Here is a 27,863-nt window from a genome sequence, read left to right on the forward strand (position 1 = left end):
CTCTCCTTACCCCACCCCACCCTCCCACCCAGGATCTTGCTGACTTAATTCCAAACTCGCTATTTATTGTACAGCCGTGGCCTGGAATAAGCTTTCCCTGAGCGCTCTTTCTACCTGTTTCAAAAAGTCAGAATGTGTTTACTTGAATTCAGCCATTATTATTGCATTATTGCCATTTTCTTTGCTAATATGTGACATATTTTCTAGGCAAGTTATTTCATTTTGGTAGCCCTGGATTTTACACGTAGACAAACTTGTATTCTATTGCTCCAAATACAGAACTTGAAAGTGCATCTGACTTCTAAACAGTATTATTCAGGCAGGTTTCAGAAAGTAACTAGACCCAAAAGATCTACATGCACAAATCTTCATAATGATTCATCTCCATTGAAAGACGCAGAATTTATAGCATATCTGCTCGGAAATCTAGTGGCATAGCATCGTTAAGAGAGAGAACTGCTTTGCGTCCTAAAGTCTGGATATTAGAAGGGAACTAAACACCGTATTGTGCAAGAGGAGTCAGATATGGAATGGGAGTGAGTATTAATTTCACATACAAGTAAAGCAAGCGTTTCACGTGCAAGATGCAATACTGCATCATCGTGGCATTTATATAATCTTTGGAGGTCTAGTCTCTGCCTGCTACCCACCTTCACACGAATGGGAGTTGTGTGACACACAGAAGGAAGCCTCAGAACTGCATTAAAATTTTGCTTAAACTAGTCTAAGTCACAGATATTGTCACGCACTTTAAATGCAAATCCCCAGAGGACTGACCTAAAATGTACCATGAAATACTACACAATATAAATACTCTAGGCGACTTGTGTTAAATGCTGCTGACTGTACTCAGAATTCAGTAGTCTTGCTTTTTCCTTTTCAGTATTTCTAGCATACTAAAAGGCATATTTATGTCTTCCCCCATAAATACAGTTAATCTAATAATTTAACTTTGTAGATTTATAAAATATTTTCTATGCAACTTAACACAATAGCCTAAAAAAGCAATTAAATTTAAGAAATAGTATATTTACAATTAAAATAAGTACAGACCTTATTGGATTTGCATTCATTTATCGCACAAAATAATTTACAAGGCTTAAAGTAATAAATAAGTCACTGGAAAGCTTTCAGAGGTGTGCGTTCTCCGTACGTCAGAGCGGAGTACAGTTTCAGGAAGCAGTAACGTATTCTGGCTAAAGTTTTTTCATGAGTCCTTATGTTGGACGGCCTTGACCAAAACGGGATTTTGACCTGGATTAAGAACACATAAGAAACAGATGAATGTTATTACTGCTAGAATTTTAAATTATTGTCCAGCCAGCTCTCTAGTACAGTATTTGTTTGAAATTACTTTCATGTTAAAGTGTCTTCTGAGAGAAGAGGAGGGGGGGGAAAAAAAATCTGACTCAAAATCTATTATTGAGAAAGTTGCGTTTCTGCCAGGATACCTGTACCCACAAACTACATATTCATACAAAGGTAGGCAGCTGAAAGAACTGTGATGTCAAATATCTTCTTTTGAAATCACTAATTCTACAGAGAGAAAGTCACATGCATTTTTTTTGACAGAAATTAGACCTGTGAGAAATTCCTCTGACAACATATCTGAAGCTTCCAGCCCAGCCCGTCCCTTAAAAGTTGGTCAGCAGCTCCACTATAAGCTTCAGCTCAAGAGGCTCACCTGCTGGCCAGATTATGACCCGTTCTAGGCTCTACAACTGCACATGGTGTCCCAGCTTCTCAGTTCATTTTTGTTTTATCCATTTAAGGCATAGAAGACCAATATGCAGTAATGTAGGTTTTTGGTGTGGGGGGCTTTTTGGTTTTGTTTTTGGAAGGAGGCCAAAGAATAGGCTAAAGAATCTTGGCTAACAATTTTCCAGTTATCCGTAATTTCGCAAAAAATTATACTGGAGCAGCAGTCAACCTTCCAACATAGAAGCTATATAGCAGTTCTTCCAGCATGGCTAAAAGAGTTTCATTCTCTCAGCTCTAGTTTAGTTTGACAAAGGAAGCTTTCACACCATATATGGTTAACCTGCTGGAAGGGATGCTGATTCAAAAAAAAGTATGTGACACGAGGCATGCTTTTCTTTAAACACCCACCCCCCACCTAAAATCCATGTTCTGCTTTTTCCTTTTATTTTGAAATCTTACCTGGCAATCTTCTCGGCATTGTTTTGTCGTGCACTGACCTGCGCTGAGGCCTTTATCTGAGCTTCAAGTCTAGAATAAATGCCTCCTGCATACTGGAATCCAGAAAAAAAAAAAAATCATGTTTTGACATTATTCCAATTTAATCAGTGTCTCTTCATAAAAATCACTAATATTCAGCAGAACCTATGGCACACTTTGTTTCATTATCACAACCCAGTACTGAAACCTTTTAAACCCATCCTATTTTCCATGCCCAGTTTTTAAAGGCAGTGAACTTTATTATTTTAAACTATTTTCCCCAAAAAATCATGCTTGGAACAAAATGAAGATTGATAAAATTCAGTTCTTTAGCTTAAGTACTGAATAGATGGTATTTTCATTTGTGTTACATATTTTTGTTGCCAAGGCTCGCTTCAATTCTGTAAACGCTACGTTGAGACAGGACAAATCTTACTTCTTTGCTGTCTTTTGACTTGACTCGATCAAGGTCTCCCAGTCTCATTTTTATTAAGTGCCCTGTAATCTCAGACATTCTTCTCTGATCTGTCAAAAATAAGAAAAAAATACTTAGAACAGAGGTTTTCCTTGCTACTCAATACAAAGAGAGAAGAATTAGAATATCACTAAAGCGTGCGTCTATTTTTAAAATTAGCTTTCTTTTCAGCTCATATAAAAATCTTGAACAACCAAGATCCTAGATCCTGATGCTTAATGTAGCTTCAGCGGTGTTCTTGGCAGACACCAGAATCAGCCTGAGGCATTAGAGAGATATCAAAATCTATGGGAATGGTTTTGAGGCAGAGCTTTTCAAAACAGCAAAAAATGCACAAGAATCTCAGGAGAGGACAAACATGGAACAAATGAATATAATTCTGAATATTTTTAGTCAGAAAGACTGGGAGAGAGATAGAAGTGAATGTTTATCTCTATCTGCACAGACAACAAATGGCACAGGGATGCAGGAAAAATTATTCACATACTTATACAGTCATCAGATGACACAACTATAATCTCTGTAGGTAATGTGCTGACATTCCAAATAAAGAACATAAACCACGCTAACATACGCTTATAATGCATTTTTTCTTTCTCCTGCAAACTTTGAACTCCTTTCCAATATTTTCCAAGACAGTAGGCCCAATGCTGCCCCTTTATTTTTCAGTCTGTGTGCAAGACTACAACCTATAGTTTTATATGGTGAATTTTCTTTCCATTTTCCTACCACAAACATTTTTTTCCTCCTGTAGAATAGATGAGATTGCTAATAAATGCCAGTCAAATCCTAAAGTAACATTTTCAGAAGGAGTTCCTAGCTGTATGAATATTTTTGTACAGTTTGGAAGAGTCTGAGCTTGCTGCGTGGTTTGGATACAGCTGATTACTAACGATTAGCCTAGTTGAAATCTGTTCTCTTCCAAATGAGGAGCAACTATTAAAAAAAAAAAAAACACACAACAACACAAAAACCCCACTGCTACATCTGAGATTAAATTCAACCTAAAGGTTTCTAAGTAGCTATATTTTAGGAGATTAGCCATTTCTTATATGAAAGTATAATTTTCTTTGCATAATATTAACTTTATGAAAGCTAACTCATGCAAGAACGGACCATCTTCTCTTTGAGCATCTTGGTTGAATCTTAGTGACCTGGAGGCATCCCATTTGTTCTGCTGCATACTCACACTGGTTAGAAAAGAAAGATGCACACAATGTTATCAGTAACAGATTACAAAAAGGGATATACTACAGCATGTTCTCAAGAACTTTGAAAATTACTTACATGAACGGAGATGCATCTCGGGAACTTGACTATCAAAGAAAGAAAACCACATTAAGTATGTTTTAAGATCAAGTCCAAAACTTAAGAGAATTCCACATTATTCAACCCAACCAGAGAGGCTGGTTTCACAGCTCTGATTTTACCTTGTCAGATGGCTTCTCCTTTTTCTGAACGCTAGGTGAAGAAATCACTTTCTTTGGGTGCTTGTAGGATTTCTTTAATTTCTCCTTTCTTCCTGCTAATTAAAGAAATACCTACTAACACCATCACAGATATTTGGAATTTCTACACAGCTATGAAAGAGTTTTTTCCCTTTATTCCTTTACAAACAGAATAAACGAACAGGCTATTTTCCCTTTGTTAGTGTTGAAGGCATGCTAATACACACAGATTACTCAAATGCTTTTCTATTACACGTGTACAGGAACTCAAGTACGTATTTAAAATGCAGAGTGGTTACAAGTAACTGCCCAAGTTTTCTATTGTAAAATTAAAAGCAAGTGCACATACAAGCTACATCTTTGACCACATTAATTCAATCAACAAGCTCTGAGTGATATCAGACCAAACAAGTTTAAAATCAAACTACAAAAATTTTCATGCCTTTTTATTTTTTTCTTAAGCGTACTGGTGCACTCCAATCCCTTTGAGTCAAGACAAAAAGAACAAAGAACTGCCTCTGTTCAAATGGCTCATTACTAGGGCGGAAAGGAGAAGTTGCTTTTTGGCTTTTCATGTTCCTAAACCCCTTATCATATTTAAAAAGCCAAAAACAAAAATCCTTTTAGATCACAGAGCTTATCTTCTATGCAGATACAATTCTAGCCATGTTCACTAGTCATTTCCCTATGTAACCAGAAAAAAATTTTGGGGGGGAAGCATGCAAAAGTATAGTCGTGTAGCTATCGCCTTTTCTTGCAACGTTTATCTACAAGAAACTTCATAAAAAAAAATTTGATAGTCTTTCCTGCAAAATACACCCTTGGTCAACTTTGAGGACATCTCAGACACGAATAGTTGCAGCTTTCCTCATTTGCCAGTGATTTTTGATGACACCAAACAATGGGTCAATTTGTACCTAAACACAGAAAAACTAGAAATAAAATTCAAGTAACATTATTTTTTATTTTAAAAATGCCTAATGTTTAAAATTTGCTTACATACGAATTCGGCTGCCTTGAATCCCTATCTCTAAATTCCAGGGAGGATGACTGTAGAGACTTGTTGTACCTGGTTTCCTGCATACTTCTTCTTCATCCCCCACTTCATCCTCAGTGACCTCTGAGCCAGTAGTATACTCCTCTTCTTCAGATAACAATGACTGCTGTTTCTAATCAACAGGAGGAGAGTGCCACAGATTATAAGTGAGGCTTGATTCCTATCAAATGATACATTAAATCTGTCTTGAAGGAGTTGTCTTCAAATCTAGCTCCATATCTTAGTGACATAACCGTGTGCACAGTTAGGTCTGAGAACATGATTCTCAAATATTGAGAAAGTAATTTCAAATCTTTGCTCAGAATGTTTTGATAAATATTTTTATTTATGTTTCTTCCAAGCGGTCAAACATTGTAAGAGATGCCCAGAGAGACTGTAGAATCTGTATCTTCAGAGATTTGACTGGATATGAGCCTCAGCAAAGTGATACAGCTTTGAATCTAACTTTGAAGGTGGCCCTGCTTTGAGACTGGGAGGAAATATGTAAGATGACTACCAGAGATCCCTTTCAACCTATATTATCGTATGCTTCAGTGTTTAGTATCCAATGTATTGCTGGCTATATTATTTTTCTAATTAATAAGAAAAGTTATGTTATCGTAGCAAATATCTGAGCTAGCCACGTAATCGCAGAATGCAGGAAACTACAAGTTTACTTACGGTTCTATTGAGGCTTGCTGCATCTTGCAAACTGCCTGAAATTGCTGAGATAGTAATTACATACCACAAAGCATGCATACTGCAGTGCACTACAAGTACACACAGACTCTGTACACCAGGGTTAACTGCATTAATAATTTATTGCAAGTTGGTCTGGAATATCTGGTTGGCTTTTCTGTGAACTCACCCTAATACCTAAAACATTTTTTTTCCTTCCATCTCCTGTACATCATCATAAACCACTGGCTCCAATATTGCAATAGATAGGGTCACGATGACTAGGGGTCACAGTGACTAGTTCCTAACTGACCAGCACAGCATAATGAAAATATTAAGGAACGTGATGTTTAGATTGTTTTAATATATACAAATAACTTTTAAAATAAGTTATAGAGTGCCTAGTAATCCATGAGAAATGATGAAGCCCAAAACGGACTGCAAGTTCAAAAAGTTTGCAACAGGAACAGTCTTAATATAGGACACTAGAAACATCACACTCCAACACAAATCATCAAGAGTGACAGAAGTAAATTGCCGCTCTCTAGCATTTACATTTAAAAAATAGTAAATCGTGACATTCTATGCTGCTGAAGAACAACTCCCCATCCTCTGTGTTTGACTAGGTCCCCAACCCTGATAAAAGCTTTTTGCCATGAAGCAGCAGCATAAAGAAGACATGAAGCATCTCAGACAAGCCATCAAAGAGAGACACACTCAAAAACGATGATTTTGATGATTTACATTTCTGTCAGCCTAATCATAGAATCATAGAATCATTGAGGTTGGAAAAGACCTCTAAGATCATCGAGTCCAACCGTCAACCCAACACCACCAGGCCCACTAAACCATGTCCCTAAGCGCCTCATCTACACGTCTTTTAAATACCTCCAGGGATGGGGACTCCACCACTTCCCTGGGCAGCCTGTTCCAATGTTTCACCACTCTTTCAGTAAAGAAATTTTTCCTTACATCCAATCTAAACCTCCCCTGCCGCAACTTGAGGCCATTTCCTCTCGTCCTATCGCTTGTTACTTCGGAGAAAAGACCAACACCCACCTCGCTACAACCTCCTTTCAGGTAGTTGTAGAGAGCGATGAGGTCTCCCCTCAGCCTCCTTTTCTCCAGGCTGAACAGTCCCAGTTCCCTCAGCCGCTCCTCATAAGACTTGTGCTCCAGACCCCTCACCAGCCTCGTTGCCCTTCTCTGGACACGCTCCAGCACCTCAACGTCCTTCTTGTAGTGAGGGGCCCAAAACTGAACACAGTATTCGAGGTGCGGCCTCACCAGGGCCGAGTACAGGGGCATGATCACTTCCCTACTCCTACTGGCCACACTATTTCTGATACAGGCCAGGATGCCATTGGCCTTCTTGGCCGCCTGGGCACACTGCCGGCTCAGGCGGCCAAGAAGGCCAATGAACTATTAAGAACTGATGTGTGCATTGCTGGTCTATTGTTTGTTGTCGTTTATAAAAACATTTAGAAGGAATTTTTAACATTTCTTCAAGCCAAAGTAGTACTTCACACATGCTTCATGCTTTCTTGTAAAAATTGTTGCTATACTGCAACCTCCAAACTAAAGCAAAAGAAAATACATTTTCCTCAACATTAACTAGAAAATGAGACAAAAATCAAAGCTAGATATCTGCCAGTGCAGAAGAGCAAGCATTTAAAATTATGAACAAAATATTTTACTAACCAGCTGTAAAGTCCAGTTCTTCAGAGAAAGAAACTGTAGTCACAAAAAGAGAAAGGCATATAAGTTAAAGAACTAATAATAATCAGAAATAAAAAAAAAGAGTGGAATTCTAAAAATAGGAGTGGTATGTTATAGTACAGCAATCTACGCTGATAACTCCTACAAGGCCTACTCTCATCTTTAACTAGAAATTTTGGTGGAATGACTAAGTGTGCAAACAGGTTGTGAACTATTAATTGATGAAATGCCGTGAATTCATAATCATGTTTTAATTTGACTAACCTTAGCGCTACAAATATTTACAGCTGATTTTAATCAAAAAAGCAGTCCAGGACCAGGGGGGGTGGGGGGAGCGGGCAGTTATGTACCAGATTGTTATGGATTTTAAATTTAATAGCCTCCCACATTTGTTGCGGGAGAGCTTCTGACACTCTGTTTGAAATTCTCAAGGAATCAGCAGCATCACGCTACCGTCAGGATCCTTGAGTTACCAGAAGTTCCACAATGGGTGCAGAACTTCAAAAAACATATCTTTGCATGAATGCTCTCTAAACCAGAGGTAATGTTATAAACAGTCTCCTTAAACTTGGCTTAGAAAGTATCTCTGTTGACCTGACATATGCATAGTGACATACATGCACCATAGCTCAGGAAAGTAAAATCTTCCACATCCTGAGGGGGGGAATTAAAAAACCAAACAAAAGCAAACACACACACACAAAAAAAAACCCAAAACCACAACCCAAGTTACTCTTCTGCATTTATGGGCTTGTAAAAGTCATGGGGACATACCCAGCTACATCAGCAGACAAAATGAAGGCAGCAATTATTTAAATATTTGCCACATGACGTATTTTAAACTATGACTGGATCCTTAAATATCATCAGTTTAAGAATGGCGCGGAAAGCACAGACATACGGGGAATTGCCTCTGATATACAGAAATATTTCCGGCAGACATGGTAAAAGTTTTGCCTTTTCACCAACCAGGTATTTTGTACCTATGCTAGCCTATGCGATCCTGCAATGCTCAGCAGTGCACTTCTGCCTCCAACACCACATGGGTTTTGTTTTTATTAAAAGTTGTCTAATGAATTCTTCAAAGTACCCTTGTAAAAATCTTCATTATCAGAACAAAGAGGGGAAAAAACCTTAGCAGTCACTCACAGCATTGATTTCTCCGGTTTTGGGACCCCATGGCGTATTTGGTTCTACAAGCACATCACATTCAATGCCTTTTTCATCACAGAGCCCAATACCAGAGTCACTTAAAGAGAAAGATGTGAAACAAAAATAAATTTTTCTATTTTGTAACTTTAGAATCAGTCTCTCTTTACTCATCATGTACCAAAAGAAGACAGACCTCCAAGTCAGCTACATAATATTTTGATAACAATCCATTAAAATATAAAGATAGGCGTGAATGCTGATGGGGGTCAAATGACTAAACGTCTGCTTGAAATATAAAAGGAAAAAGTACTTGTTCTTCTCTTCCCAATTTCCAACTAAACAATAAAAAATAAGTTACCTTTAAAAAGGCCTATGTCACCCATTTTAAAATGGGAGAGAAGTCAAACATAACGTGCACACGTGTTAAGTGTTGAAGGCTAAGTTATTTCAGTAACACAATACAATGTCCTTACCTATTCTCATCCTTAGTGAAAGGAACAACAATAACACCTCTATGATGAAGCAGATCATTCAATATTTTAGTAGTCTGAGATGGCAAAGCATCCCCATCTTCATTTCGTGAAGGTAAGTCAACCATGTGATCCCTCACTTCACAGCCCTGCGATACATATACACAAAAGATCAAATACTTGAGTTAGTGGGAAGAACTGATTTCAGTAAGTACAATAACAAAAGTTCAGCTTTTGAACTTTTGTGTCCCAAGGTCCTAGCCTGCCTTGGGACACTGCAACAATTTACAATCCTTATTTTGGAAAGGATCTAGTTTCGTAACACACTGTCACACCCCCCCCCCCCCCCCCACGTGTTATGCTCTTCTAAAAGTGAGCTAGTATTGAAGTACCTTTGGGAGGGTTGTAGGATCAAATCGAAGTACTTTTTGGTTACAACAGGGATATACTCCTGTCCCAGTCGAGCCCAGAGCACTTGCTACACCTGGATAAAGAACTGGCTGCGAATGGTACTGGCAATGGGAGAATTCAGTACACAGGAAAGACTACATTAGAATAAAAAGAGAGATAATATGAGGTGAGATTCCTTACGGATGTCAAAATTTTGCACTATGAAGAATGTATAACAAGCTTTATTTCCATCTATTTTCCAAACTGCTTTAATCCCTGCCTCACCCCCCAAAACTCACCCACAACAAGCCATCTACCGACAAACAAGCGAAAGTCACAATATACTAACTTGGTTACATCTTGAGCAGGTCAACCAATTGACAGTCCCCCAAAGGCGCCAATAAACATCCCGCCAAGATTTCAGTTCCTCATGAAGGCCAATTAAGTACTCATGGACTTCCCAGGTTTTGTCTCTGAAAAAGCAAACGGTCAGGCTGCATACAGAGTCAGAACTCTGGTTTGAGCCTGCCACCAGAAAGGTGAGGTGGAGAAGGAGCAGAACAACATATGCTCCACTGGTGAAAAGTCTACAGAAGAGTTTAGAACAGGAAGGATACAACATCGGACAATCGTTACTAAATTCAGAACATGACAGAAGAGCCTGTGTTCTTTCACAACATCCTAAACTTACTAATAACAAAGAATTACAGCTTGATTCATTCTCAAGCTCCATATACTGCAAATTTATAAGCTAAGATAAATATCAAGCCTTTTAGAAATCAGGAGAACCGTAAGACAGAGGAAAACCCAATACCCAGACTAGAAGAAATCAAAATATGCACAGGCAAACAAGTTCAGTCATATTGCAGTTTTCTGTCTTTAAAGTAATATGTTGTGCAACAGAAGCAAAGTACTGCCATTCTATTTTATTTTAAAAGCCAATATAACTTGTTTCTATGCATCTGCAAGGCAACAGCAATTACTCAGTTAAGAATTAACGTTTGAAAATATAAGACCATTGATGGTCTTATAAAAGACCAAGGCTTTTTGATGAATCTGAGACTTCTGGTCTTAAAAACACAGACTTTGCTCCTTCCTAGTGATAAAATGACACACGCCTCTTCAGAATTTAAAAGAGAATACGCAACCCGCACTGGTGCATGCTATCTTCAGAAAGAGCAGATTACTGTTTTCCCACAATTTTAAGCCCTGGCCTGAACCATTTTTTATTACATATACACATCTAACCTAGACTAAGCGAGCAGTACTTCCAATAGGAAGTTAGTCCTAGGCACCACTAGGGGACCAATAAATATAAACCTATTTTTAAGTCATGAAAGACAGGCTTGTAATAGCTCATAAGCCTGAATTCATTAGTGGCCAGCGTCACTTCACCTAAAGAACGGTAAATGGATTCTGTGTAGAAAAGCAGTCGCAAGCACCACAAGGCAAATAATTAGAACCTAAGTAATCCTCTGAGTAACTGTTAAACCCTGTACATCTATATTCTAGGAGTTGCATAGCGGCGACATACAGTCAGCTTAAGTGAAGTAATACCATTAATGAATTTTACGTGGCTAATCACCAATGATCCTAATAGGTCAGGACAGGGTCGCAAGATTCGGTTCTAGTTAGACTGTTAGGACTGTTGATCCACACCTTCGAATTACTGATGGGAGGTAACACTAAATATGTGTTACTTTGGGAGCTGACACTGAACTGTGTTTTGGTTGTTCTGAATGAAATAGATCTGACGAGAAAGGTCTCCTGTTACTAATTTTCCACTATCTTCCTTAAAGGGTGCATGCGGGGAGGGAGGGAACTGCAGCTGATCGCGCACTGATCTTCATTAAGAAGAGAATCCAGGTATTCACAAACATGGATCAAACAGACAGAGCTGAATTAAACATTTGTGCCAAATGAATAAGGCATACATACCGAATAGTCCTGGAAGCTCCTCTGACAAATACTTTAGAACAGAAAAACAACTGGCAAAGTTTATTTATAGTAGTCTTTAAGGAGGCTGAGTATGTGATTTGACAGTATGAAGTCAGTCTAGAAAATAATCTTTAGCATTTCTTTGCTGGCAGACGTGGATTTATCATTTCATAGCAAACCTTGTAGAAACGCAGCCTTTAATTTAATTTGTCATTGACTACACATATCTTAAAACCCTTTGATGAAAGAATTAGCTCAGCATTTTTTATTTAAGGCAGTCCAACCCAAAATAGCCCTCCCAGTAATCGTGGCTGTAGCTTTTCCATTTCCACTCAGCAGCGGCACTGCTGAATGAATGTCAGAAGTATTGTAATCATCATAATTGCCCCCCCCTTTTTTGTTTTTTTGCTAGGTAATATAAGAAGTTGAGATGTTTCATACTGCTCTTTACATATCTATGACTTCATTTTGATAATTCCTAAACATGTAGTATTTTTTAAAATCACCCCAAATCATATAGTTGAAGAAATTTTTTTTTAATATATATATTCACTACCTTATATGAACATAGACAATATTCCCATGTTGATCTATGTTGATTTTTCCCGGTACACAAGGAATTCTTCTTTCAGTTTCTTTAGTTAGCAGCTTTTTACATAAACAACACCTAGATTTAAAAAAAAAAAAAAAAAGGGAAGAAGAAAAAAGTACTGGGGTAAGAGCAGGATTTCAAAACACAGGGACTGTCCTTGCAACTGAAGTAGTAATTAAAAAAAAAAAAAAAAAAAGACCATACCTGTATAATGTTGCTGCATTTCCTCGAGAATCTGGATTTAGGTACTCTGGATCAAACAGTCTCTCAATCTTCTTGCAGAAAAGTTTACTATTAATGACAGCAACACAGCCTACCCATTAGAAAAGACTGAAAATTGTTTTATGTATAGTGAGACTAACAATGATAGCCTGATGATATGCAAAGCTACCACACTTCTTTCAGAATCTAGCTTTTAATTTTGTGATTTTCCTTTAAAATAATCTGTTTGGATAACTGGTTCCTGACCTGGTCATCTCTTATTTTTACACAGATGTGAGGAAAGAAAGAAAGAAGTTTTTTCCTCTATTACATTCTTTGTTTGCCAATGTAAACTGCCAGCTTCTACCTTGACTAAAAGACCTTTTATTAATGAATACTTCTGTGAAATTACACTTCACTTTAATTCTAAAAGTTATAATGTCTTCATCTCTACTGGTTAAAATACTTTCTTACTTTCACCTTGCTTGTCCGTCGGTATGCCCTCCAATAATTGGCCCTTATCTTGATACTGGCTAAGCCGGATTCCTTATGTATGAAGTAGTATTCCACCACAACTATTCATCCTTCCAGCCATCCCAAATTCTATGTCCAAACCTCAGAGTTCACAGGATGCTGAAGCCAAACCATTCTCTACGAATTAGGAGCATGTCATCGCATAAAAGGTTCCTTACCCTAATCCCGGCTCCCATGGGAGAATTCATGAATAATTTGTCCATATCACACCCCTAGTGTGGCCTTTCCTTTTGCTTGTTTCCTATAAAAAGCTCTTTCCTTTTGCTCATAATTTTAATATAAAATTCTGAAGTCACTTCATGGTATTCTGTGTTCAAGATACAATTTATATTCTCATATAATGTATATGTGTCACTTCAAACCCCACAGTGTCTTAGCTGTTCTGAAAAAGGATCCAAAGGCCCGACAGCACTTCAGTAGTGTATTACAGGGCAAAAAGTTACCTCTTAAATTTGTCCCTTTTGTCCTTCAACTCTTCTACTTCATTGTGTGTGAAGAGATCAGCAATGTGCGTGACAAGATTAGCATTGATACAATTCATGTTACACGGCGTGGCTACAATAGCATTCATATTTTTGTGACAATAATGAATGCATTTTTCTACCTAGGAAAAACAGAAACATTAAAAATGTTAAGGAATTCTAGACAAAGCTATCTCAAAAGACATACTCATTGCTTCAAGATTTTTATTTTTTAAAGTGTGGTGTTTTGGAAAACTATTTCAGTTCAACTTAAAAATGAAAAACAAGTCTCAGGTTTGTCTAAAGGAGACTCTGAATTAACGTGACTCTGAGTCAGTTCGTGTTCTCCTCCAAAAGGTTTCTACAGACCAGAAAACAACTCCACAAATGTTTCATCTTTAACAAGTGGTACCTTCCAGTTGCTTGTAAAAAGAGAACCACAGAACACATTATACATAGTATTGCCTGGATCTCACCTTAAACAGCTATGTCTACTGTGTAATTAATTGTGGGTCACCCCAGTGACAGAACTTTTGACAAACAACTCAGCAGATATTACTTATACAGAGCTGGAGAACCAGATCCTAAACTGCAGAAGTGTCATTCGTGTAAAAAAGGATATAAAACAAAGGTATTCATTGATTTAATAATCTTTTTTAATAAAACCTGTCCGAAGTCAGATACCAATGTTACTCCAAATCAGTCATCAGAAGGCAAATCCAAGATCCCGCTATCACATTTAGAAATAATTTACTCTGTTAATTTTCTTGCATTGAGATTCTACAAATACTAGATTACTGCATTGAATAAGAAAGGTGGTAAAAATCTCAAAATGTTCCCATTGCATCATCTGTTTATATAACAGCCAAAGCAAAACAAACAAGCTGTTAGACACCTGGTAAGTAACGGTGCCCTTATGGCAGAGAATCTTTCATTCTTAATACTTACTAATGAATCCATCTTCAAAAACTCAGAAGAAATAAGAATTGATATGACATTTGATGGTTCTAAAAGGCAACAAAAAAAGTTTTTTTTTTTACAAGAATTCTTTTGATAATTTCATATCACATCCCTCCCTCTGCGTATTTAGTATCTGGTTTAAGTATTATTTTACCAATCAACCTGTCATTCCATCTTCCAATACGTAGAGCATTTTCCATCTTAAGAAACAAAATTTTGGTTTATCCTTTAGGTGGCCAGAGTACAACTATAACAAACTGGAATTTATAGAAAATGGAAAAGGTGGCTTCACAGGGATACAATGACTAAACAATTACACAAAAAGATTAACTTCCATCTGTAGCCATCATACCCAGCTGAGATTTTGCTTAACATAACCTTTGCATTGCAAGTTATAACTCTACTCTCTTGGTTTGTTTAGATTTTTAAAAAATGGTAGCAAAGGCTCATAAAAAGATTAAAAACTTGCCTCAAATTCATAAAGGCAAAAGTTCTTCTACCATTGTATCAGACTGCATTGAAATTTTAGAAAATATTGCAATTGTACCAATAGGGAGCAAAGCGGAAACAAAACAAAACCTAACAATCATCAGTATTTTAAAACTACCGCTCTGTTCTTGCTCAGAAGAGGTCTGAAGAATCTTAATTGAAAACACCAGATCCCAAAATATATTAGACATTTTTCACTGCTTCAACTATCAGGATGTTTCCTCAAAACTGTCAGTGTTGACAAATCAGAGACATCTGCTATAATGACCAGAGGATCTCTGCTGCAACACTTTTCAAACAAGTGACAAGCTTCAGTGCAACAGTCAGAAACAAAGAGACTGGGGCTGAACTGTGTCAAAAACATTACTCTTCCATTAGTACAGAACATAATGAACCTACAACAAACGATCTACACGCTTTCTTTTACCTAAAGTGGGCATTTCATTAGCTTCAGAATCTTTAGTGTTCCTTTTAACGTATCTTATCAACCAGTCAAAGATGTGAACGTCACAGTGCACTGAAATGTCCACCTCTTCCCAGCGCTGGGCATCCACTGACAGATATTCAGCAAAGTATTTCATTTCTGAAATCAAAAGGTCTCGAGGACAAACAAAATCTTCTTTGAGGTTTTTAGCTTCATCGCACACATGGATCACCATATTTGGCCTCGAAAAGAAAACAAGCCATGAACCAAATTAGGACCGTAAGCCAATTAGAACACCAAAACCGATCAACAAAGATCTCATCTCCAAATCTGGATCACACATTGCAACACTGATGTCACTAACAGGTTTTTATTAACAGAAGGAAAACAAACTGCAGTTATTAACTATTAATACCAACTATTAATAGAAGCTATTGTCAGATAGCATTGTCAGGTGAAGAACATAGATGGGTATCCTCTTACACATCATCAGTGCGATTTAATTGTTAAGTTCAGGGACCGGAGAAAGAAAATTTCCAGCTCCAGTCCCCAGTTTTGTCACCAGTTTGTTATGGGATACTACCTGAATTACATAGAGAACTTATTTGTTCTCCCTTTTTAATTTTCTTGAAAAAACAGGCAGATATATATGCCTAAGTTACTGAGGCACCAAGGAGAATAACAGCATACGATAGCAATTTTCATCTGTGGAAATTAAGATTGGTTTATTGTATATTAAAATGTCTATTTCTTAAGAAAAGGTCAAAGCTAGAATCAGTTAATGCTGTCTCTACAGAAAGATGGTTACCCTTAGGTTTCAAACAAACACATTATTCTACGTGTACTTGTATAGTATGGAAAACAGGGATGTGATAGTATGAAAAACAGTGACATGCACGGCTATTTGAATTCATAGTAAAATTTTTCATTTGCAATTTTCATTTACGGCTTTCTTTTCCCGCTGTTACATAGGACAAATCTATGTTCACAGAACATTACTTTTTTTTTTTTTTTAATTAAAATGTTATTGAGCATCAATCTTGTTTCATTCCTTTGTAAAATCAGGTTATGTTTCCCATTCTCGCCACAGCAGTGATAAATCACTCAGAGGAACACTATGGACAGATTTATAAATGTGCTATCCCTATTGCACATAATAAATTCTCAAACCAACCCCTGGTATTTCTGTAGCAATGTAAGGTTTCAGAATTTCTTACAGCATTTACTAGGATGTTCCCAGCTGTCTTCTTTCTGATAGTAGAAAAGTATGAGCAATTTAGACATCTTTCTGTCGGTTCTATAATCCCCTAGATAATAAACACACAAAGATCCCCTTACCCCTGGCTTTCGTCAGTGCTTTCTCCGCCTTTATGCACAGGACCTTTCTCAGATTCTGAAGAACAATTCCTTGTGGAGGTTGTGCTGGCCCTTCCTTAAATGTAAGGAAAAAAGGCTGCATTAGAACAAAAATGCCTGACCTTTTGCTCTTCAGCATCTTGGAAACGCAACTGAAGTAACAGCTCTCATGGTGGAGCAATGTTACACAACTAGCGACAAATCTGCTATCATAAGGGCTACTAGATAATCCAAATTCCTGCTCTAAATGCCATGCACTGGAAACTCAGACCAGCAGCATTGCTGGGTTGCCCAGACACTTGGCCGCAAAACCAGATCAGTCCTGTCTCAATATAGAGCAGTAAGATTCACACAGAGCCTTCAGCATTTCCTTCTGGGAATGCAATCCATTCCCTTAGCTCTCCTTGTCTGCTTTGTGGGATGTGGGTCTTAAGAGACTGTCACATCAAAATTTCTGTTCTCAGGAAGCTTTGCTGCCAGGATACAACAACTTGAGACTAACTCCACTTCTTATCCATAATCTGTTATCTTTGGAAACAAGTTGCTTCCAAACATAAGCGCAGAAGTCTCTTAAGATGTGTTTTTGCTAAGTTTCTCAAAGATGTGGCTTAAAGCAGCAGATTATATAAAACGATGCTCAAAGAAAGCAGAGCATGCATTTGTCTAGTCCTGAAGCTACATCACGTAGCTTATCCCAGGAATAAAGGACAGCTGCCCTTTAGTTCAAATAGGTTATCTTCACAAGTGCACTACAAGCAGTGGAACCTGGACGCAAAATCCAGTGAACTCCAGGAGGTCTAGTCACCAAATCCAACGAGTTCTGGATGAAGGGTTAAGACAACCCCAGCATTCAGACATTGACTAACTTTTCCGACTGTGATGAATGGATTGCTGCAATCTGAAACTTCAATAATCTTGCTTGTAAGTCAGAATGATCAGTATCTTTTTTAAATAATGGACAGGCACATATCTGTCTTCCCTTGATGAAAACCTGTAAGGTCATGATTTTCCATGGTTACTCCCTACTCTCAGATTTCTAGGAAAAGAGTTCCAGAAGCCTCTTCTCCCTCTCGTGTAATGTAAGAGGCTGTAATCTTCTGAAGACGACTAAGATAGACCTCTTCATCTTATGGCTAAATAACTATAGCAGACCGACACCAAAAATGATCTGGAAGCTCTATACAGATCAGAACACAGTAGTTATGCCCTTCAGGAAAGCAAAGTTATCACACCAGAGGCAGAAGAAACAAAACTTTCTCCAAAGATACAGCCTAAGGCCTTGCACCGTTAAGCCTTAGTAAGGCCATACAGAGGGAACACAGTTAATAAAAGGGGAAGATTTACTAGACAGACCCGAGTAAAACCTTGGCAGGGGCTGGATCAGCCACAGCCTTCAGGGCAGCCGTTCCGCTGCAGGCAGATGACCCGTGCTAGCATTAAAACAGCCAAGGTGGGAGTCCTAGATTTGGAATGCAAGGTAAGGCGAGTATTTTAAAGGAAGGGCCTGTGGAAAAAAATGACATGGAAGAGTTCCATCTGCAAATATTAAGAAGTTTATTTTGAACACAGTGAAGTTATTTATTAAAGAAAAGGAAATAATGCTGACAAGAATATGCAGCACAGCCAAATTAACGGGGATGTCTGAACTGTGGTGGATGCCCCATCCCTGGAAACATTCCAGGCCAGGTTGGACGGGGCTCTGAGCAACCTGATCTAGTTGAAGATGTCCCTGCCCACGGCAGGGGGGTTGGACTAGATGACCTTTAGAGGTCCCTTCCAACCCAAACCATTCTATGATTCTAACTTCATCTTTTTTCTAACTTCATTTCTTCCTGTCTTTTTTTTTCCTCTTCCCCCCAAAGCTTACAGATTGTTTGACTTCTGAACGTTAGTAATAAATACTTTGGGTAAAAGGCTATCCTATATGCTTGTTTACTGCCATAATATGCATTCAGAGGGACTTAGCAGCAGTTTGCCTTGTAATTAGCAAGCAATAAATGAGCTTTTATAACTCAGCCAAAACCAGAATCCAGCTCAAAATTAATTTGGTCTGATTGCTTTTTCTTGCTGTTACTCATGTCTACAAACAAATCCAAACAGGCCCAAAATTCTTGATCCTAACAATAAAGCAGATGTGAATAAATCCACTAGGAAGTAATTAACTAAACAAAAAACATTTAAAAATTGGCTTTGCTCAAATCCCCAATTCTGAAATATACAAGTACCTCACAAATATTAAGAAGGTGAGCTCACTAAAAGACTGTGAGAAGGTTAATTATCCTAATTTCATACCAACAAATTACAAATAAACAGGGAAAATGATTTATCCAAAGTGGCAAAGAAAACGGAGAAAAATCTCAGGCTAGGATCTTGTAGTAGGAAACATCAGGGTACTTAACTGCATTAATACTTATTATATGTATTACATTGTTAAAAAGAAAACATGCACTAATTGTCTAAAGAGTTCTATAAGCAGAGTTAGCTTGTTAACTGCCTACTGGGAAGCTACTAATCTTATAAGTAGCCACCTGTGGGTTCAAGAAGCATTTATTCCACATCATGCACATAACAAGTACATAATTGAAAGCTGACTAGAAGCATTTTCAGTCTAGATACTCCATACACAGTTTTCAAATATCATCTCTTGATTAGAGTTATTAAAAACATTTTATTTGGTCTCCAGCAAAGGTCAGACAGCTGTTTTTCTTCTGCAAAGAGTACAGCGACCAGAAAGCTGCAGCACTGTGAAGGACATCATAACAGAGAACATTTTGTTTAAACACTTCACTGTCTTCTTAATTTTTAACACAGAAATTGTTTACTCATTACTGAAGCAAATTTCTGATGCAACACATTTATCAAGTGCTACAAGGCGCAGAAAACATCTCAGTCTACAATGAAAACCAGAGAATAACTATCACACAGTTAATTACAACGTCTTACAGGAGAAGTACTTAAGGAGATGTTAACAATGTTTAATTGTGCTGTCATTGAAATACGACTATTCGGACCGGTCCTCTTCTGCCAAATTATTACTGGGACACATAATTGACTAAGACACATTATATGTCATTGCAAGACTGTCTTGCATCAAAAAGTAGCTAGACTACACTCCAAATCCTATGTAGCCATCCTGCCACCAAGCAGCATGGCAAACACAGGGCTTTTTGCTGGGAGAGAAGGGTCTGACCTCAAGGGATCACCTTCTCAGCTTTCTGCAGCTTTTCTACACAAAACTTCCTAGTTATTTTAATAACACAGCTGAACGTGATTGCAAATGGCTGTAGGTTTAACAGTACAGCACTGGGGATACAGAACAGGAGAGTAATTCCTCTCCCCACCAAAAATCCTAAAGAGAGGATTTAGCGTAAGGGTTTATGCCTTTTGGAAGGACAAGCTATTAAAAATACCCAAACAAACATCGACTCTTAATCTAAACTAACTGAAAATCACTTCATGTATGCATTATATTTATACTTAACTTTCTTTTTCAAAGATGAACAAGTACTGTTCCTGGGTGGACTTACCACTCGGGACAGAGAAGCATGCACATACCGATTATAATCAAAGCCAATATATTTCAGAATGACTAAAAACATACCAGTTATAGTAATGGAATCCTGCCCAATAGCAGGCTCCTGAAACTCTGTCTGTGTATCGAGCAAGGAGGATTTGATGTACGTAGCTAAAGTTTCCACAGGACTCCCACCAGCGGCCATCAGGGGATTATACTGGTTGTCAACAGGTGAACTTCCACTGCTTTTTAGTTCATCAAACCTTTTTGCACACTGTCACAAGATTAAATGATAGGACAATGAAGCAGTACCTTTCAGTACATTTTTAATAACTATAATTTGAGACGGATATTGTATTTCATTATATCTTTTGCATGTGAACAGTTACCGATATTAAACTTACAATGCTTCCTATTTAGTTAGTGGTATTGGGAAAGTACATACATATACAGTAAAATAAGTAAGATTTACCATAATTAAACACTCTAACAGAAAGAGAAAAAAATAAGATGGAACCTGTTTCAACCTTAATTTCCTTAAACCCTGTGATTTTAAGCCTGATCTTCAAAAGGGAAACTCATGGGGAGAGTTAAATTCTCTTTTTGTAACTAGTTCTTTTACCATAAACATTGTCAAATATTATTAAAAGTAGCTCTAGTAATTGGTTCATAGTTATTATTCTTTTACTTTATGACTGCCATTCTGATTTGGACAAAAGAGACTGGTGATTTCCACTGCAGTTCTATTAACTTCCCATTCCGTGTTTTGATGAACCAGAAAGTCTTTCCATTTTGTAAATTTGTACTGATACAATGACAATTACAGGTTTGACTCAGCAGAATCCTACACACAGCTAATTTACACATACAAGGAAGTCTACTTAATTCTACAGGTGATCCTCCTGTAACACAGCTCCTCAGGCTCCATTCAAGCAGCTGTTTTTATTTGTTTGTTTTGGATTGAGCTAACCGACATTGCTGCATGCCACCTGCCCCTTTGGGAGAGGTGCACACAGTGACATCCTTCTGATATTAATGTAGTGCCTCAAATTCGTAAGGATGCCAGTCTACTATATGCAACAGCTACATAAAAGCATAAGTATACATTTCCTTAATTGGCTTAAACAGGGGCTCCACATATCTGAGACACTTTGTTCTTTTAAAACTGAGTAACCAGACACGTACTAATCAATCGTTATCTTAATTAATGAGGAGAGACCTCACCGATACTTTTATAATTATTTTATTTGCTTAATCTGCACAGTGCTGTCTGCAAATTGAAAGGTAAACCGTAGAGACACCCCCCCCCCCGCGCTTTGCCAAGCACTTGAAAGGCAGTAACATTCCACAGAAGCTTCTACTCCCAATCATTCACTTTTACATTCTAAATACAAGGTTACAGTGATGCCCACTAGCAATGCTATAAATGTGAGCTGACACATTTGATTAAGTTCGCAAGAAAATAAGGACAGTTGGCTTGTTTTTTTCCCAGCTTTGCAGAATCACAAGGGCAAAGACATTTTCCTCTTTTAGCTCACTTCCCCTCAGAACTGAAAAATTCGAAATTATTATTTTTAAAAAAGCAAGCATTTCACCAGGTAATTCAGCGATCCAGAAAGATTACGTATATGGAGGTACTAGGTTCATCCAACTCTATCCCAACCAAAGAACGAAAAATCCACATCTTGCAGCACCAAGCAAGAAGCAACTGCACTCTTAACTACCTAATAGAGATCTGTTAACTCATACTTCCTTAGGATTGTAATGACAAGCATAGAAAGCTATCAGGTTTGCTAATAAGTATACGACAATCTACGTGAAGTTAATGGGTACTGCCATCCTTTCCATGAAAATCTTAGCTATGTAATTTGAAATACCTTAGCACAACTACTTTTTTTTTATTCCACTTCTTAATTTTTACTTTCCAGTAATTTTTGTTCTTATTCTGTATCAGTTCTACTGAAATAAAACGCAGAATGTATTTCTTAATTTCAATGTTCAGGTTTTGTAGAAACAAAAACCTTTTTTTTCCATCTACTGCTCATTTAACATTTTTGATTCTTTAGGTATAAATTACTTCAGGGAAAAAAAATAATCCCTTAACTTCAATTTCCCTCCCTCCACCCAAAGATGTTTTCTTCTTCATAAAATACTGCTTAAAGTATACAAATTCTTTTATTAGTAAATTCACCTCTTTGGATGTATATCCTGGAACTAGCCTTGCCACGCTGTCCCAGTTGATAGGCTGAGGAACACCAATTAGGGAACACAGGATCATATCCAAAACCATTTGATTGTTGTCATACGGAAAGTTATTGTTTTCTGAAAATCCACGACTCATCTTTGGCTACTTAAGCCTAGAAGAGAAAACGTTATTAGCAAGCCTCACTGCATGGTTTACTAAAGCTTGATCTACGTTAACTGCAGCACTGCCGAAGTTGCTATGGGAAATGTTTACCACAGCACTGCAGTCAAGTACTAGTGCTTTATTTGACATAATTTAGGTATTCATAGCTGCATCCTCAAAACCCTGGGGGAAGCAGATGCGCAAAAGACACCAAAACCAACTCAACAGCAGCAGGCACTACCTACCGCTCCTTTGAGTTGTCTGATTCCAGGAGGGATTCACACCACTCATCTCTCCAATGCAAAAAAAAGGCCTCCCACAACCTCAGAATAAACAGCCTCAGCAACAGAGGGACATTTTAATTTAAATTTACTTACATTCAAATACTCGTCTGTTCCCCCAAACTTTTCTGCTGCTCAACTTTGGTCTCCTCTTGCTCTGCCTATTTGTTTTGCACACCTGACTTCCATCATATAGGAGCCAACCCAGGGCACCCAGCTAAGGGCCATCAATAATACTTTGGAGCCAGGAAACAGGACACCTGGATGTCTTTCAGCTCTCGTCCTGAAGACCTGACTTTTGAGTCATCCTAAGGCATTCATAACTCCTGACTAGCTGGGATTATCAGGGCCAAGAAACCTTGTTCCTTCAGCTTCAAGTTGAACACCAGAACAAAGCATACAAGGACAGCAGTGAACACTTTTGGGGGAAAAAAAAAAAAAAGCATTTCCTCTAATTGGAAAAAAGTGTTATATTTAGGGTTTTTTTTTCTTTTTCCAAATGAATTTTATGTATAGCACCAGGGAACACAGTAAAAGTTCAAAGTACTATCTTAGCATATGCTGGGAGAAAACTGCAGGCATTAATCAAGACTTTCATATTCAAGTAACGCACAGCCAAAGAGCTTAGCAAGGACCCATATTTGGAAAGCACTTTGGACCTTTTCCGAAGTACCTTAAACAGATCACATAAATAACAGGACTTAAAATCACATACAGAATTTTGACTTGTCGAGCAAGGATTATAGAGAATTTCAGAGAAAATACACTTAGATGGTAGCAGATTTAACTGATCACTTGTTACTAAAAGTATACTACACGTAGATGTTTCTTTTGCATCACCCTCTTTCTAAAAGAAAAGATGCTTAAAATATACAAAATAGCACTGATTTTGTTTCTGACTCTAGAAGCTATTCCAGCACTTTTTTTTGTTTGTTTTGTTGGTAGAAACAGAAATCACAACAGCAGGTAACTGTAAGCTTTCGTCCTCTGAAAAGAGCAGCTGAATAAAACCATCAGAAAGAAAAAACCCAGAACCCACCAAGATAATTCTTAGATTTCATATATTCATGAGATTAAAAAAAAAAAAGCCACAAACAAAACACAGGAGTCCAGTAGAAAAAGTCATACCATTTTAGCAATTCTATCTAAATGAAGTCTATTGCAAAGCGTGCCAGATAGCCAGTTTTAACAGAGAAAGGTCCTTCACAGACAGTATGAGCCCAAACTTTCCAACCAAGAGAGATGCCACTATGAGGTAAAGATAGATCAGTCCCTGCGGTCATTGAGCCTTTAGCCCTCATCCTGATAGTACTATCAAGTGGTGTCACTGTGGTAATTCTATGGTGGAGACTTCTCACAGTCAGTGCAGAGACAGATGTCAGTATCAATTATATTTAAGCCACTGAGTATCCACCGTATCTGCCGTTATGAAAAGAAATAACCGGGCCAGAACAGGTCAGCACCAGTGGCAAACCTAAGTGGTTATAAAATAGGAAGCCGACTTCTTGTGGTAGCTTGTACGCATGCAGCAGCTGGTTTAAAAACATGTTTGAAAAAGGTAAGTAAATGATGGAGTATTAGAGTTCTCTGGTCTTGAGCCATAAAATACACTTAATGAAAGTAAAATTACTAGCAATGTCAATATTGCATAAATCACCATTTTAAGGACCAGTTCTATGATATGATTATACTGGGTAATCAAAGAAAGACAGAAGGAAAGGCGGCTATTTTGCAAGAGTTAGAGCCTATAATTTAAAGTAAAAAATACAGTGTGTTTTGACTGCTTTGCTGGTAACAAGTTTACGTACACATCAGCACTGTAGAACACGAAGCAACCCGACCATGAAGGAATGACAGGTACTCTAAGACGTAATAACATGTTCAGAGAGGATGAAGCCTTTGTCTCTCGAATATTTTTTTTTATTCGCTTATTCGGCACATTAAAATACAGTTTTATATATGCTTATTACTGCAAAGATAAATGAAGGAGCATACTTAGTTACAAGGATACAGAAGTTAAGCCTTTTTATTTCTATTCTGGAAAGAGCACAGGACTCCTCTTTGTGGCTTTATACGTGATATTTAACATTGGCCTCTTTGTCCTTTAGGAAATCCTGTCAGAAGTATAGTTAAAGACACATGCAAGATTCTGCCTCCTGCCAAGAATGGTGCACTCCATAAGAAGAGCAACATAAAGCCTGTCATAAATCATATTGTTGAGAGAGAGAAGGCAAACAGATTCTCTCCAGTTTGTTACTGCAAGTAAAGCTCAAGTTAACTCTTTCGTCAACTATGGAAATTGGAGGAAAAAAGTTTCAGAATTCTTTAATTCTAACCAACTCATTTGATATGCACAACGTAGAAAGATACGTGACAACAGGAATTTTTATTAATACTTAGAATTCTAAATTAAGCGGTGCAAACGATTCCCAACAGTTTAATGTTTTATATAACTGATATGATTTAAATAAAGAGTTAATTCGTTATACAGTAAGCTGGTTTACATTACAGTGATGCACCGCCTCATTTAAGTCCTCTTTTTTTTTTTTTTTTATTTAAAGCAAAGAATCAACCTAAAAATGAAGAATTACTATCCTCTTGCACATGCATAACCTGTGGGAAGGTAAAGATGGTGGGACGAGCATGAGGTTTCATGCGGAACCCTTAAATGCACTGAAGTGATGGTGCAGAATGAGGCGGGAGAAAGAAATAACAGCAACTTTGATTGCAGTTTGCCCGCATACTAGTCAAAATAAAAATTAAAATAAGGTATTTGAATAAAAAAAAATAAAAACTGACCCCAGTTTTGGGGACAAGATCCTACAAGTGTAACCAGCCTCCTCACGCAATACCGTCCTGGTGGGACCCGCCCTCAGCAGCGGGGACCTCCGCCAGCCACCCCAACCCTCTCCGATGGGGAAGCCCCCCGCAGCTGTCAGGCGCCCCTCCCCGGCCAGAGGCGCGGAGGGGCTGGAGAGCGGAAGGGAAACCCAGCGCCGGCGCTCCCGGGAGAGCAGGAGGCGCTCCCGGCTTCCCCCGGCTGCGCCAGGGCAGGGCGGGGGTTACCTGGCGGGCTCCCAGGCGAGGGGTCTGCGGGCGCGGGGCAGAGCGGCGCGGCGGGACGGGCAACGGCTCCTCCTCGAGGCGCAACGGCCGCCGGGGCAGGCAGCGGGACGGCGGCGGCGGCGCCGCCTGAGGAGACGAACGCCGCGCCGGGCGCCTGGCGGAGCGGAGCCCGGGCGCAGCCCAGCCCGGCACGGCACGGCCCGGCCGCTCCCGCTGAGGACCTGCGCAGAACCACCCCGGGGCTCCCCAGCGCGGCGGGACCCGCGGGCCGCCCCCGTCCCCACCTGCCGTGCCCGAAGCGCGGGAGACGGGCGCCCTCACACGCCGGCGCCGCCCGGCCCCACCCTCTCGGGGAGGGGGAGCGCACGGGCAGGGAGCGCCGTGAGGGGGGCGGCAGCCGCCAATCGCCGCCGGGCGGGTGTGAGACCCCGCCCCCTCCCGCCAGGGACAGCCAATAGGATGGCCATGGGAGGGGGGGAATGCGGCCGCGCGGGCAGTGGGGGAGCCCCGGCGCGCGCCGTGTTGCGGCGGCGGCCCCGCCTTGTCGCAGTGCAGCGGCGGCGGCGGCGGCAGCGCCCCCTCCCGCCTCGCGCCCAGCGTCCGGTAGCCTAGCAACGCACCGCCCCGCCCCGGGCGGGGAGGCGGGACCGGCTCTCCCCGCCTCCGCGTGACGTAGCCGTGACGCCAGACTGCGCCTCCGCGTCGTCACGAACCAGGGACGCAGCCCGACCTCCGCCCGCGCTTCAGTCCCGAGTGATTGGGGCGGGGGAGCGGCGGGGGAAACTGTTACACACGCGCGTGGCGTCACCTCTCGCGCTCAAGACCACAAATGATGTCATGCCAACCTCTCCCTAGCCGAGTGCGACGTCACACCGCCCCTTCCCTTCTGCTGCCTGCACGCGCCTCCAGCCCAGCTCAGGCTTTTTCAGCAGTACCCCAGCACTCCACAGGAGTAACTCTGATGCCGTTTTTTTCAGCAAAAATCCACGATCACCACGATCCGCATGCAAAAACGGTAACGTGAAGGAAAACCCGGGCAGTCCTAGCCCGTGAAGTTCTGACCACCCGTCAAAACAACGCCTCAGATACGCGAATTGGTCTCAACGACATAAGCGCAGCAAGTAAATTAAGGAAGAATTTGTGTTAAAACCCTCTAGTAACTGCACTGTACCCACAAAAAGATGCTGACCAAAGATAAGCAGCCTTAATTTAAGCTCTTCCCAGGTTTTCAGCCGACCTAAATATCTGATACGCTTGTAACTATAAAAGCAGTAACAGAACACCTAACTTAGAGCTAATTCCACGGCGGAGCCCAACCACCGGGAGCCGTCCAAGGCTCCTCTCATAGCAGACGAAGTTACGCCGCGAACAGTCAGACGGTCCCGATCCTGCCGTTTGGTTGGTTGGTTTGCTACCGCATGTCCGCTACCGCATCAAATCTTCCCAAAGAGTTTAAAATTACCTCACTTGGGAAGCCAGCCGTGCCTGCTAAGGATCAGCCCAGACCCGCTTTTCCCCACGCGCAACAGACAATAATCCTCCCCAATCCCGTTCTTCTTTCTGCCTCGGGCTAAATCCCACTGCATCATGCTATGTAACTTCTGTTCCTCCTTGGTACTTTGGCAGGAATCACCGAGATAATCATGGCCACACGGATATTAACTGTTTTCTTCCAAAAAACCCACCCCTAAACCCTGGAGTAATACAATGAGGACACAGAAAACAAAAAAAGCACAGGAAAGCTCAGAAAAAGGATTGCACCAATCTAGAAAAGTAGATGAAATCTGAATTCTTTACACAGCATGAAAACTTCCTTTGGGTTTCCATTCAAGTAGAAAACACTCCCGATTTCATACCGTCGTCCCACAGCAAGCCACAGAATAAGCGAATGCTGCAATATTGCTGTATTATGATGACATTAAGTTATTACAGTGTGAATGCAAGCTTGATGGTATACGTCAGAGAACTGGCAACAGAGTTTTGGAATTCACCTGTGCTGTTAGGCAGAAGTTCAGTCCCTCCCTCTTTATTTTTTTAAATAAGAAAAAAATAGCAATATTGGTATTTGAGGGAAAAAAAACCCCAGTAACTCAAATTTTACTCATTTGATAGTCTAGAGACTACGCTTGTTCAGTTACCAGTAATTCAAAGGTA

General features: G+C 39.6%; 1 protein-coding gene across 3 annotated transcripts; it reads right to left on the bottom strand.

Moving 5' to 3' along the window:
- Positions 1-1,139: 1,139 nt before the first annotated feature.
- Positions 1,140-25,754, bottom strand: SANBR (SANT and BTB domain regulator of CSR). Of its 3 annotated transcripts, none has more exons than XM_076335151.1 (21): positions 25,710-25,754; positions 22,207-22,372; positions 20,103-20,289; positions 16,484-16,577; positions 15,149-15,387; positions 14,221-14,279; positions 13,255-13,415; positions 12,281-12,367; positions 12,041-12,151; positions 9,896-10,019; positions 9,549-9,668; positions 9,160-9,305; positions 8,684-8,783; positions 7,517-7,549; positions 5,171-5,270; positions 4,084-4,178; positions 3,941-3,969; positions 3,770-3,843; positions 2,615-2,703; positions 2,161-2,252; positions 1,140-1,254 (listed from the first exon to the last, which is right to left on the bottom strand). In XM_076335151.1, the coding sequence occupies exons 2-21, from the start codon at positions 22,354-22,356 to the stop codon at positions 1,218-1,220; spliced, it is 2,127 nt and encodes a 708-aa protein (XP_076191266.1). In that variant the 5' UTR covers positions 22,357-22,372; positions 25,710-25,754; the 3' UTR covers positions 1,140-1,217. The 3 variants fall into 3 exon arrangements, with proteins under 3 accessions (XP_076191266.1, XP_076191265.1, XP_076191263.1); XM_076335150.1 differs by having other exon boundaries at positions 4,084-4,175; positions 9,549-9,701; XM_076335148.1 differs by having other exon boundaries at positions 9,549-9,701.
- Between the last annotated feature and the right edge of the window lie 2,109 nt (positions 25,755-27,863).

The sequence above is a fragment of the Aptenodytes patagonicus genome, chromosome 3 (genome assembly GCF_965638725.1).
Source record: "Aptenodytes patagonicus chromosome 3, bAptPat1.pri.cur, whole genome shotgun sequence".
In the NCBI taxonomy this organism is placed as follows: domain Eukaryota; kingdom Metazoa; phylum Chordata; class Aves; order Sphenisciformes; family Spheniscidae; genus Aptenodytes; species Aptenodytes patagonicus.

Bases quoted from the DNA above. Each gene is read 5' to 3' on its own strand.
- SANBR (XM_076335148.1), bottom strand. From the start codon at position 22,356: ATGAGTCGTGGATTTTCAGAAAACAATAACTTTCCGTATGACAACAAT. The intron at 20,290-22,206 runs GTGAATTTACTA...ATCTTGTGACAG, and splicing joins CAGGATATACATCCAAAGAG to TGTGCAAAAAGGTTTGATGA. The intron at 1,255-2,160 runs GTAAGATTTCAA...TTCTTAATCCAG, and splicing joins AATGCCGAGAAGATTGCCAG to GTCAAAATCCCGTTTTGGTC.